Raw genomic sequence first — 13,547 nt, 5'->3', positions numbered from 1 at the left:
ATATATAATAAATTAATTCAACCAAGATGTTATCGCAATTAAATTGACAGATGCCTTAAATTGTGAAACTAAAGCCTTGTCAGTTCCAATAAAATTGACGTAAAAACGCTTGTTACAACAGTTATATGCAGCTTATATAAATTCGTCCTTTGACGGACTATATTCATGTGTACATAATTTGAAAAGAATGACTCAGTTCGAATTAATTTATTTATTATATGTATACTAAAAATGGTCTAATTAAGACCGAAACGTTTATAATATAGTTTAAAATTGTTCTTTTTATATTTAATAAATCTATATATTGTTTCGCTCATAAGACTTTGCATAGACCTTGCATAATATGGAATACTCTTTGTAATATTGTTTTTAATGTTACATTTTTAAATCTCCCTAGAACAATAACATTCAGAACTTGGACTTATCGTGATATAATTGCAGTGCCATAAAACAAAATAAACTAGTATAAAAGAAAAAATTATATTGAAATTTAATTTTTTTTTTTTTAATGTACCTAATTAACATTGAAGTGGCGTCCATTTTAAGTGCACTTTCCAGAGAATCCAAAGTGATAGTGCACATAACTTGAGTTTGACCCCTTTGAAATACAGCCGAACCATGAAGAGGATTAAAGAGATCTACTTGACACGATATATCGCGTAGACCATTTGGTGAACGCCCATCACACCTGCGAATCGTCAAATCTTAATTCTACCATCATTTGTAGATTAGCAATAAATATCTTATACTTAGGAGTACAAGAAAAACTACCTGACATCCTTCTCTAAAATTAACGTCCTGAATACATCTTTAACAATTTTTCCAAAGATTTTTTCTGCTAATTTTACATCTAAATCCGCATTATCATTTCGCAATGTTTTAATAACACTATTTTTAAGATCATTTACTGCGATATCTCTCGATATCTTATCATGTGTATGATTCGAAAATATATCTTGTAATTTTCCCTCCGAGAATTCTTTCACAGAACTCTTCAAATTATCGTCTTCCTGTTGTTCAGTTGTTTTAATTTCCCTCTTCGATTTACCACACGTCTTTTGCAATTTTGTTATCGCTGCTACAATGTTCTGGCATTCTTTGACTCCCTGTTTTATTGCCTTCCTTAAATATGGCTCCAATATCTCATTAGCCGAACCTTCTAACATGATTATTAAATTTTGTTTAGTCGCAGTGACAATAAGGTTTAACATACTGTCTTGAATTTGACGTCTGGTAGGATTGATTATTACTTCATTATCAATCATTCCGAGTCTAACGGCACCTACAGGACCATTCCAAGGAATATCAGAAACGCTAAGAGCTGCAGAGGCACCATTAATAGCAATAACATCAGGATTGTTCATGCCATCAACAGCTAACATATTGCAAATTATCTGGGTATTAAAGTAGAATCCTTCTGGAAACAATGGCCTTATGGATCGATCAATGACCCTGCTCGTAAGAATTTCATGTTCACTTGGTCCAAGTTCTCTTCGTAAGAAATTGGTTGGTATGCGACCGGCTGCTGCTGCCTTTTGTCTGTAGTCCACGACGAGTGGAAGGAACGAAGAGGTAGTTGACTGATGCTGACAAACTGCCGTAACCATGACAGAAGTGTCTCCCAGAGTTGCAACCGCGCAACCATCAGCGAAACGTGCATATTTGCCCGTAGAAAACTGGAGTGGCTTGCTGGATATATTTATATAAAAATATATAAATCAATCGGCAATATATATAAATTAATTAAATAGTTTATTCTTCTTCAATTTTTAAGCACTTCAAATAACAAATTGAAAACAAGAGGTTTCTCTTAATAATCTTTAAAAATTATAAATAAAAAAATTATATTTCTCCGTCAACTTCAGATAAATTTTTCAGTGTTAAATTAAAATTTACGAAGATGCAGAAAAATCGGTATAAAAATAATTAAAAAATCCTTCTATCAAAAAGTAATATTGCAGAGATAAAAGAAAACTCATTATAAAACATCTAAAATGTAAAAATAAAAATATCTATAACAGTCTATATTATTTTTTGTTTATACATTATTTAACTTTTTTAATATAAATTATATATAACAATTGATTTTAAATATATAAATGTTTTATAACAGAATACAAATATTTCATTTTAAATTCATAAAATATCTAATATAAACGTCTAATATCTCACATCTAATTTGACATACAGGTTAAAGTGTATGAACGTAATAACCTAACCTTACCCATCAGAAAACGTGACGGTCTCGGAGCCGGTTTTCTCGCCACTTTCGGTACTGAACTTAACATAATACACATTTCTTTTATTATACAAATATTTACACGTCACACATGCAGATCTATAATATTTCAATAACTTAAAATTCGTAAGTGCTATCATCATTGGCAACAGAAGCACGTGAAACAGACTTCTGATTGTTCTGAATGTTCTGATATGCGCTCAAAATCTCTATATAGCTCTCTATTTGAAGTAAAGCCGCCATATTTAAATAAGAGTGATACATGAAAGATATCATTGGTTACCTTGCCACTTGAAATTGGTTTCCATCGCATGATTGTCAGGTTTGCCAACATTATTTCAAAGTATATGTTTTCTTTACACTTTGTATGTACACATCATGCAGCTCCATAAATCCATTCATTATTTTTACATAGCTTTCTTATCATATTATATCTGCACAACGATAAGGATATTAACACTATCATTATAGAGTAAGTCTAATAAAACATTAACGAACCTGATAATCATGATATACAAACATCATAAAGATGAAGTATTTAATTGAAAACTAATTTCAAATGGGAAGATAGCAATGATTCATTTGATAGAAATTATTGAAAACCTTTGCTCTATAAATACTTCGAAAAATTACAGCGATAGCTGACATCATTTTTGTTAAAAAAAAAAGCTCTTTGTAGTAGTTTAGTATATATTTTCTCATATATTAATGTAAAAAGATGAATAAAACAACCACCCAATCAGCACATATTAAAAAAATATTTTTTAAATATTGTGTGCTGATGATTGAACCAGCTAGAATCTAAAAAGTCTATTTTTATTGTGTTTGTTCATCTAAATAAATTCTTTATTTTAATTTAAATACAATTGGGATAATATTTAAATTTACATTATTATATACAAAAGTTTATTTTAAAAAGTTTTTTTATTTAAATCTTTTTTTAATCTTTTCTCCCTCATCCTACGACAATTTTTTTTTAGAATAAGAAAATAATTAATATAATTTTTTTTAATTTTTGTGATTTATGGGAAATTTTTCAAATTTTTTATACGAATCGAAACATTTTTCAAAACGCTAAGAAAGTTTATATCTTTTCCAGAGTTTTTTATTCGATAAACATAAGTATGTAAAAAATGTTGTTATTTATTTCACTCTGTAAATTTTTATTGTTACATTTAATTCCGATGCGTCGTGATAAACATGATAAACATATATATATATATATATACAAAATCGGAAACAACAGTGACGTATTATCTTATTTTTTTCTTTCTATAAGATCTTTTTAAGAACTGTAAATGCAGTTTCACTTTCTCATTCTATTTCGCGCACAGCGAAATAGATTTGAGCCAGCTGCATATTTTATTAATTTTCTATAATAGCATCCTTTAAACAAAAATTCTTCAGAAATATACATATATATTGGAAGATTTCTGTATATCTACTTGATATACATCGTATACATCAACTGATTATTGTGAGTAAATTTTTTAATTATTTTTTAGTTCAAAACAAATTATACCAATTCCTAAAGAACTTAAAAAGGTGAATACTTTTCAAATAAATCAGTTGTGCTGTCTAGATATTCATATTTAGATTTCTGTACAAAAACCGAATTATCTTTCGAATATAATTCGAATGTTATTAGAAATCTTCAGTTGCATGTTTATAGATTCTCTACAAACGCGATATCCTGCAATCGAGACAACGCAAACCAGAACAGTGGATTATCTAGTCTTAGCGATTATATCATTATATCGACCGCGTTTCTCTCAGCTCGTACTAGTAGAGTGATTCGCTCTCGAAAGTTGTCGCCTCGTTTGAGTGTGTGAACGAGAGAGAAGAAGAGAGACTCTTGAATTGTGCCTCAGTTCCCTCGGTTTCTTTCCTCGAGCTATCTGAATGCTAATTAGCAATATGCCCAACTATTCGCATAATTTTCCATGCATCGGTGTCGAAATTTTACCAGGGAAAAAAGCCCTCCGAATTCGAATAATCCTGTAATTAAGCTTTATCTTACAGTGAGAGAAAGTTTCTCACCTTCTTCCTTTTTAATCGATTCGATTCGCTAATTTCTTTTATCGCAGTTCTCGATGGATTATAAATAAGATTTCTTTCGGTCAATTTCCATCCTAGCCACTGAAATGAAAGGAAAATCTCATTTATCCGTTTATTTTCATCATAATACCAATTGATACAGAAGAATTAATTAAAAATCTCAAAAAAACTTACGGTTTAGAAGACATAAAGATTTCATTGAATCTCATCAGATTCTGAGTATCTAAGAACAAACAATTAATCTTCAGGCACATTTTTACAAATTAAAAAATAAAAAATATATAATCGATAGAGGAAGTTGTTAAAAAAAAAGTGAATTTTTAAGTAATTTTAAAGACTAAAATTTAACTTATGTATATTTCAATAAATTTTCAATTGTATTATAAATAAAGACATTAATCATAATACTTATCTATTTTTGAAACATTTAAATTCATGAACGAAAAACCTATTACTCTTTTCCACATTTATTTTGAAAGGGGCGTTTTTAAGATTGAAGAATCTTCATTAATTAAAATTGGCGTCAAGATTCCATTCCATAAATTATGATCTTAAACGCTTCTCATGTTCCTCAACATCTGCTAGACCGCATCACTCGCTTTTCCCCTCTCCCGCACTATTCAACGATCACTTTCTTCGAGATCGCTTCGTACCGAAGGATCCGCTCTTCGCGACGCGCTAATCCTACTCGAGGATCGATCGGCGTCGTCGAGGCTAGTCAGGCTATGCAGATCCATAGATCATAGTGATCGGTGTGGTGATCCAGCGCGGATATTCTTGATTTCGCTGGTAATGTATCGTATTCGTGGTGATTTGCTTGTCCTGCTGGTGGTCGTTCTCGCGGAGGCCCAGTGTGCCATGATAAGAATCATCCGGGAGGATCATTTTAGTAAGTAATTCCTCGACGTTGCGATTTCCCTTAAAATTTTATCAGGAATGTTTCTTTTCTTCCGTGCAATAGTAACGTCACAGAAAAATAAAAGAAAATTCTATTAATTAAACATACTCAATATCTTCAAAAGCGTTATTTTTTTAAGATTTAAATTTGTCTTGATAATACTTGAATAATTACATTGATTTTATATCCCTTTTCGAGCATAATTCTTTATTTAATGATGCGTGTACTTTTAAATGTGTTTGTTTATTTGGTATATTTTTTTTAAAATTTGATAAGATTCTCTTTATAAGACATTTCTTTTTTTTTCAGCTTAAGAACAAAAATATCTTAAAGCCTTTAATTAAGATTAAGATTATTGTAATCTTTAAAACATATAATTTGCAATTTTTGAAATGTATAGTTAATTCTTTAATTTCTCGATTAATTTTATACTTTCATCATTTTATATATTCCAGATTGTAAACAATATTTTAGTTTTTTCAAATTTTTAACACTTATATTTTAATTTGGAATCTTTATTTTTGAAATATCATCCGCTTAAATTTTAGATTCTCCTTATACCTCCCTGTAACTTTAAATGATTTGCGTGTATTTAGTATTTTACTATATAATCCTAATAATATTCTAAAATATCTTTGCAATTATATTATATAATTATACTTATTATAATTATTATGTGTACTTCACTCTTATCTACCGATTACTTATAAATTCTAGATAAGTTTTTAACACAGCTTGAGTCCTACTGCACTTTTTTAGCAAACTCAGTCATTCGCATTACTGAAAAACTGTTAAACATGAAATTATCAAAGTTAAACGTAAAAGCATAAACACTGAAACGATTTTGTTTATGTATATCTAAAAATTCAGCTAGATATAGATCTGAAAATAATTTCGTTGGGACATTAAAATAGTTATTTGAGAAATCTCAAACATGATGATACTGCAAAGAGTCTTGGCATTCTAACAAATAAAATTTTTAACGATTAAATATCTGTCGCGTTATTTAACCGAATACACCTCTATTATTTCATTGTCAAAGTTGATATATATATATATATATATATATATATATATATAATATTATAGTATTTTTATACTTCAATTATATAAATCCAAGAAACACACACCAAATCAAAAGAAAGTTAAAATGACTTTATTTTAACGTTATGAAAGTTAATTTAACTGTTTATTGAGGTTAAGAATCAAAATAAAGTCATTTTTATTTTTGTTGATTTTTTTGTATTCCTTAGGAGTAGTTTTTAATGCGTGCATTGTGTAGTGCGAATGACTGAATTCACCATTAAATTTTCCCGAATATTCCTGGTGTCATATTTATACTAATTGTAAGTTCGTATCTCGCTACTAATGATGGAAGCATTAAACAAATACAAGCGGCTTCGGATAACAGAGTGCGGATGTCCAGCAGCATCACAGAGGCAGCCGCGCTCGATTGTCTTGCCGAAGGTCCAGCCGAAAAACGATGTCTCGTTGTCAACGATCACAACCACCACCGGCCGCATCTTCAACGGCAAACCGAGCCGAAGGGGCGCGTGGCCTTGGCAGGTGTCCCTTCAGTTATTGCATCCGAAACTGGGCTTTATCGGTCATTGGTGCGGCGGTGTGCTGATTGATCCTAAATGGGTGATAACCGCCGCCCACTGCATTCACAAGTGAGTTCGATGTTTCTACAAAATGCTTTAGCTAAAAAGTTACTTTTTTTTGTTGTTCCAATTTTAATTTTACTAAAACTTCAAATTCTTTCTCGACCCACACAAGACAATACAAAGTCTCTCAAAGTCTCTCTGCCTGTTTCCAGCAATGTAAGACTGACTTCAATCTCGATTCAATTTTCTCTTCTAATTCTAAGAATTAGAAAAAGATTAACACACACACACACACACACACACACACACACACACACAGTAAGTTAAACCAAGATTAAAGTTAATTCTTACATTGGTGAAACCGGGGCTAACCCATAACAGGAACATATTTTTCGACGCTAAAAGAACATATATAGATTCTTGAGATTCACTAAAGTATTTACTTTTATTTTATTAAAGAATTTTGCAAGTTCAAAACAGTGAAAAATAAGATTGTTAAACTTAAAAATTATATTCCAAATCATTATTATTTAAAAATTGGGAAAAATCTCAGAGTCACTAGGACTCATCGTATGTCCCAATATTATATGAATTAAGATATCTTGTGCTATATGATTTTGGACTTTGTGTTTTGTGGAAACTCTTCAAGAAAGTTTTCTTAATTTTTCCTCGTAGTTGACTCTATTACTCTTCTATTACTTTTTATTGCTTTAAACTTGGAATATTCTTCTTCTCTCTCATTAAACTTTCATTAATTCAATATATTCTTAATTCGAAATTATTAAATGGATATTTATAATTAATATTTAAGCGGATATTCTTAGTTTATACTGTATTTTTTCGAATATTTACCTTATGCTTCGTATTCTCAAGTGGATATTTACTTCAGCGAATTGTTCAATTTACCCATCGGTGCGCTATGGACGGCGGTGGTCGGCGAATGGGAATTGGACTCAGGAGGACGCGGATCCGCACGCTTGCCCGTCGAGAAAGTGATCCTCCATGAGAGATTCAATAATTACGTACACGACATAGGTGAGTCCTTGTATCTCTGGAATACCGGTAATTTGAAGAATCTTCATTCAACAAAACTCAATTTTATCAACCTAAATTTTATTCAATTTAAATCAAGTCTTTCACTAAATCTATCCATTTTTCTTATTACCTAAATAAATTCTGAAACTGGAGAAATCTTGCGAGTCGTGAGTTTTTAGAGTCCTGAAAGAAATCTTGCTATTACAGCCTTGATGAAACTCGCCAGGCCGGCACCTTTATCCAAGGTCGTCCGTACTATCTGCCTTCCTGGTCCCGGACAAGATCTCAGCGAAGGACAATGCGTGACCTCCGGCTGGGGCCGATATGGTCCCTCGCCTTCACTCTCCACTGCTCTTTTGGAGGCCAGTGTCCCGCTTCTAAATCTGGAGGAGTGCCTGCAGGCCTATGGTACCTCGGTACCCATTAGAAAAGGCCACCTCTGCGCCGGTCAGATTGACGGTTCCTCGGGAAGCTGCGTGGTAAATTTTACATCTTTCTACAAATTAATTTGTAATACTTCTTAAAAATGTAGTCATGTCAATCTCTGATTTTCTAAAAAAAAATCTTATAATTCTTTATATAATTATTTTTTGTGTCTATATAGATTTTCCAGAATTTATTATATATGTATGTATATAAAATCTGAAATATTCTAGAATTTCTAAGATTTCTCATTCTACAATTTTCAAAGAAAATTTATCAAGTCTGTAAAATCTATTTGAAAAAGAATTAAAAGTATTTTTAATCTTCATAAATTAAAAATATAAAATATATTTTATAAAATATTCTGATGTTATAAAAAAAAATTTTTTTTATAAAAGATATATAGAAAATAAAATTGATATATAGAAAATATTTTTATAAAATAACCTATTTTCTTAAAGGTTATCGAAAGTCCCAACTTTTTATTTATAATCGTATGTGATAGAACTGTTTTATCATTGCAGTGAAATGGAAAACTTGATTCACCCTGTATAATCCATTCATACAAAATACAAACGCGTGAACGTGTTAGTACATGCATGCACTGGCTACCGAGAATAAAACGAATCGTTCACAAACACGTTTTATTATTTGAAAGCGTCAATTTGTTGTTAATTACGTCGCTCGTGCACTTTCTCATAATAAAATTGAATGCACGATCGATGGCGCGCGAGATATTCAAGAATAGCCAAGTATTACTGTCGCTTTGAAATAAGCTTTCGAATTCTAAGTATATGTTTTTATATAGAAATCCATAATATTAAACATTTAAAATTAAAAAATCTTAGTGATGTATCATTAAGATTCTTTAATAACAATGAATTCCTATTGCACCATTAAATCAATGAAGTCGCAATAATATGTATTTTCTAGATATAATATTTTTAAAATAATATTTTAAAATAATTATCAACAAATAAAATTCATTTTAAATCTATTTTATCAAATTCCTATTTCAACGAAAAACTGCGAAGAAACTCTGTAAGATTTTTTCATTTATTCAGCAGAAAGTAAACTATTATATCTAATATTATAATCTAATATTTAATATCTAATATTATATCTAATATTAATATTTATATTAATTATAATACTAATTACAATGTTAGAAGTTGATAATGAATATGGAGCAACTTTATGTACCAGAATAGAACTGAATCTTATTTTTTTGTCTATATCCTAATCTTCAGGGTGATTCTGGAGGGCCTCTGCAGTGTCGTCGTACCGATGGCGTTTGGCAGCTAGCCGGCGTCACATCTTTCGGATCCGGTTGTGCCAGACCAGGCTACCCAGACGTGTACACTAAGATACAACATTACCTGCATTGGATCAACAAAACAATCGATGCAAACAATGACGAGCGGAGATAAAATTTGTTCATGTAAATAACAGTAATGTAAATATGCTATTGTACAGCGTTAACGTATGCAGTATCTTATTTGTATATAGTGTATTTCACTTGCAGTGTACATTGTATGCTCATTTTTATTGCACGTAGAAATTATATTTATTTTACATGTTAAGAGTGTGTGCATGTATAATATTTAACACTTTTTCTATTATATTATCGCGTAGTTTAGAATTTTATTACTTAATTTGTGTAAAATACGAATTATCTTATTATTTATTTACATACATATATATTATTTATGATAGAAGGAAATAAAAGAAAGGATCTTTTTATACGTGCAACAGTTGATTGAAAGCAGCACGTAATATAATAAGAATTTATCTAATAAGATTAGTTTATAGTGCGATAATATAATAGAAAATATTCCATTTATCTATAAGGCGTATCATAAAATGATCTCCGTTAAGTTTTTACGTGGCATTTCATATAAGGTATTACATTTGTTACATTGTATATTTTTACATTGTTTGTATATTTATAATATATATTTGGAAAAAGGAAGTTTCAAATGAATAAAAGTTCAACGAAGCGTTTATTAATCAATGCTATATATGTATATATACATATATATGTATATGATTCATTTTAATCTCAGCAGATAAAAAAAAACGTTCCAAATAAAAGTTGTATGGTATAAAGACGGACAAAAGATGTACAATGATTACTACTGTATAACTTTTATTTAGAATGTTTTTGATGAAATTACACATTTTCAAAATATCTACCTGTTAAAATTAAAATTAATCATCCTGTATATATATTTATATATAGGTCACGTTGTGAGTTGTATAAAGATAATATGCGGGCTTTAGAAAGCCTGAGAACACTAGAGTAACACTGACGTGTAAGAGCTTTTTCTACAACCGCTTATAATAATCATTTTATTTACAGATTGTAATCTCATAAGTAACGTAAACGATCCAGTCGATTGAACGTCAGAATCAAAATAAATAAGATGATATGTCCCGAAGATCATAAAGATTCTTTCCGATACATTGGCCGTGGCCGGTTAAAACTTTCACGGTTATCCATCCAACCGGAAAGGATGAGACGATCTCGTTTTAAATCGCTTAAATTATGTCGGAGAAACATAAATTTCTATCTCGCTCGCGAAATCACACGACTTGTCGAATGTACAGTAAAATTTCTGAAATTAGACATCGCGTCCATCGTCTAAAATTTCCTTAAAATCTCCTGTCCGCTACATGTAGGATACATCCGCGATCATTACGTGGCTTTATTTATATCGAGAGAGTTGCACATAATTATAACGTGACTATTTGTTCTGTCAAGATACGCTACAGTGCTTTAATAAATGTGATTACATGGTGCCATGCAGTAGACGATGGAAGTCAGAGATATTGATTTACGAAGGACACACGTGACACACTGTGAGAACATATTCGATTACTTGGAGCTTAATTAGCCTCAATTATTAATTACAGGTACGTGCATTGAGTTCCGTTGTGTGGGTGTTGTGTATTCCAATAATTCATAAAGCAAATAACAAAGAGTATAGTGAGCTACAGACATTCCCAAAGGCATTCCGCATATCTCTGACGATATTTGAATGTCTCACTGGTTTATTTATATGTACCTACATATAAATGTATAAATGTTGAATGTATATCACTCATTTGCAACAACAATCACACAATTAAAAAATGAAGTCTTCCCGAAAATAAAATTGAATGTTTTGAATCGTTAAGATTTTGCAATATTAATTTTAAAATGTAATTTTTTAATGCAATAATCGATTATAGAGAAATAAGTCCATTTTCCTTTTCTTCTATTTCCGTTCTTTTATTTGACAAAAAAATTCTCAATATATTTACAAGAATTTTTTTAACTTTTATATTAAAATTTTTGAACATTTAAAAAAAACACTAAATTTCTTGAGATTTTATAAATGTTCTTCGCAAATTATAGAATAAAAAATCTTAGATATGTAATACTTCATAATTCACATGTATAAAAAATTAAAAAAGATGTAGACTTTCTCAACATTTCTAAACAAAATTTAAAGAACTTTCTAAAAAGTTATAAAATTGTACGGGAATTCTGCAAAATAATTTGGAAAATCATATTAAAAATTCTGAAATTCATCAAATTATTATAATATATACATAATATCAAAGTAGAAATCAAGATTTAAAGGACAAATAATATCCGTTGAACTTTAAGTGAGATATTTAATGAACATACGCGGATACTCTCGTAATATTTCCGTATTTAATTCTATATAATTTTTTGTCATTTTTTTTTAATACGTAGATCGTAGAATTAGAATAAAAATAGATTTGTATCTAGATATAACAGATTTGTATATAACAATTTGAAGTACAATATAGTATTTTAATAGATATCGCGCCTCACTCGACATAGTTGCGCAACGATAGAACTGGCTTTTCAGAATTGAAGTCCTTATATAAATGTAGATATGCTCCGTATCCGTTCTCTCGTAGCAAATAGCTTTTCTTTCTAACTTTCAAAATGCACATCTTTCCTATATATGCACTTCTATTCACTCTGATATAACGCAGAGGCGAAACAAGACCACGTGTACTGAATGAAACCCAAATAAATCAGAAACTGATTTACTACTATTTACTACTCCTTCACGCTTATCTTTCCACATTTTCAGCACAATTATGTATCAAAATCTTTTAATACAAATTCGAAGCCTATCGATACTTTTATTAAATTAATAAAATAATATTATGAAATGTAATATTTCGAAATGTACATATATTTAAAAAATGTACAAATAAAAATATGCACGCACACACATTTCAACTTCTTCCAATAAAAGTAATCTCATTTTTTTATTAAACTTTTTACTAACTATCTCTGGTACTTCTTAATGGCATCATTAGTTGATAACAGAAACGAGTCTCGTGAGAGAAAAAGGAGTGTCATATTAATCAACGTACTTGAAATGTAAAAAGTACTACATGCAATCTTGTACTTCAAAATCGTATGCGTAAAAGATAAAATTTTTTATTCCCAAGTAATTAATTAAAGGATATTCCTTAGAAAATTGCTTAAAATTATATTCAAAATTGTATTTACGAGATTTAAGTCATGATATACTATAAATGGATGTCGCAATCTTTCAAATTCTTGCAACTACAGTATTTTAAATCACGATGATTCGATATTCTATTCGATACGGGGGAACGAACAATTAATCATTTGCGTGTAATTCACGTTCTAATGCGTGATTACACCTGTCAATTCTGAAATCTGACAACCGAAAGTACATTCGCTGACACCAGATATAAAAGCCACGCTTTAGATTACATTTAACTGTACAAAAAAAAAAGATAATATAATATCCGTTGCGAATATTATTACTTTATGATTGTGCGATGAATCATCGATTGTGCGCGCAGCTCGCATGCGTTTCCCTCCGTTCCTCGCTTGTGTTCGCCTTCGTATTTAGATCGAACTTCACTTGCAATCCTGCAGTATACTTTCATCGCACGGAAGAAAGTGAGAGAGAAACCTGGTCGATGAGAGAAAAGAAAGAAAATGGGATAGCATGTATTTCGGCTGGGAAGACGGCGCTACTCGAGTTGCTAACTAAAACATCTCACACACGTGACTTTCCCATTCTTGTCGTTGAAATTGCAAAAGGAAATGTTCAATAATATCATAACAATTATATGAATTCTGGATATTTTTTTTAGATTCTCCTAAAATTTTTTTATAAAATTTTATAAAATTAAAAAATGTTTAAATATATTTTAAAAAATTAATAATGTTGTAAAAATTTAAATATTTTTTTTTAATTATAGAATAAAAAATTTTTTT

The 13,547-nt window shown here is 30.0% G+C and overlaps 2 protein-coding genes across 2 annotated transcripts in view; one reads left to right on the top strand and one right to left on the bottom strand.

Moving 5' to 3' along the window:
• LOC108749123 (polyribonucleotide nucleotidyltransferase 1, mitochondrial) overlaps window positions 1–2,416 on the bottom strand; it is a 4,723-nt gene extending 2,307 nt beyond the window's left edge. Inside the window, exons 1-3 of the mRNA XM_018487650.1 lie at window positions 2,225–2,416; window positions 772–1,689; window positions 515–688 (exon numbers count right to left, since the gene is read on the bottom strand). Of these exons, the coding sequence (XP_018343152.1) occupies window positions 515–688; window positions 772–1,689; window positions 2,225–2,382 (1,250 nt within the window). The 5' untranslated portion in view covers window positions 2,383–2,416. The remainder of the gene's footprint in view (window positions 1–514; window positions 689–771; window positions 1,690–2,224) is intronic.
• Window positions 2,417–4,906: 2,490 nt separating this feature from the next.
• On the top strand, window positions 4,907–9,690 carry LOC108749130 (chymotrypsin-like elastase family member 2A). The gene is made up of 5 exons (XM_018487658.1): window positions 4,907–5,186; window positions 6,625–6,868; window positions 7,692–7,837; window positions 8,045–8,316; window positions 9,511–9,690. The coding sequence occupies exons 1-5, from the start codon at window positions 5,090–5,092 to the stop codon at window positions 9,688–9,690; spliced, it is 939 nt and encodes a 312-aa protein (XP_018343160.1). The 5' UTR covers window positions 4,907–5,089.
• The last annotated feature ends 3,857 nt before the right edge of the window (window positions 9,691–13,547 follow it).

This window comes from Trachymyrmex septentrionalis, unplaced genomic scaffold (genome assembly GCF_001594115.1).
Source record: "Trachymyrmex septentrionalis isolate Tsep2-gDNA-1 unplaced genomic scaffold, Tsep1.0 scaffold269, whole genome shotgun sequence".
In the NCBI taxonomy this organism is placed as follows: Eukaryota; Metazoa; Arthropoda; class Insecta; order Hymenoptera; family Formicidae; genus Trachymyrmex; species Trachymyrmex septentrionalis.
Note: the sequence above shows the minus strand (reverse complement) of the source record. Positions and strands in the feature narration are given on the sequence as shown.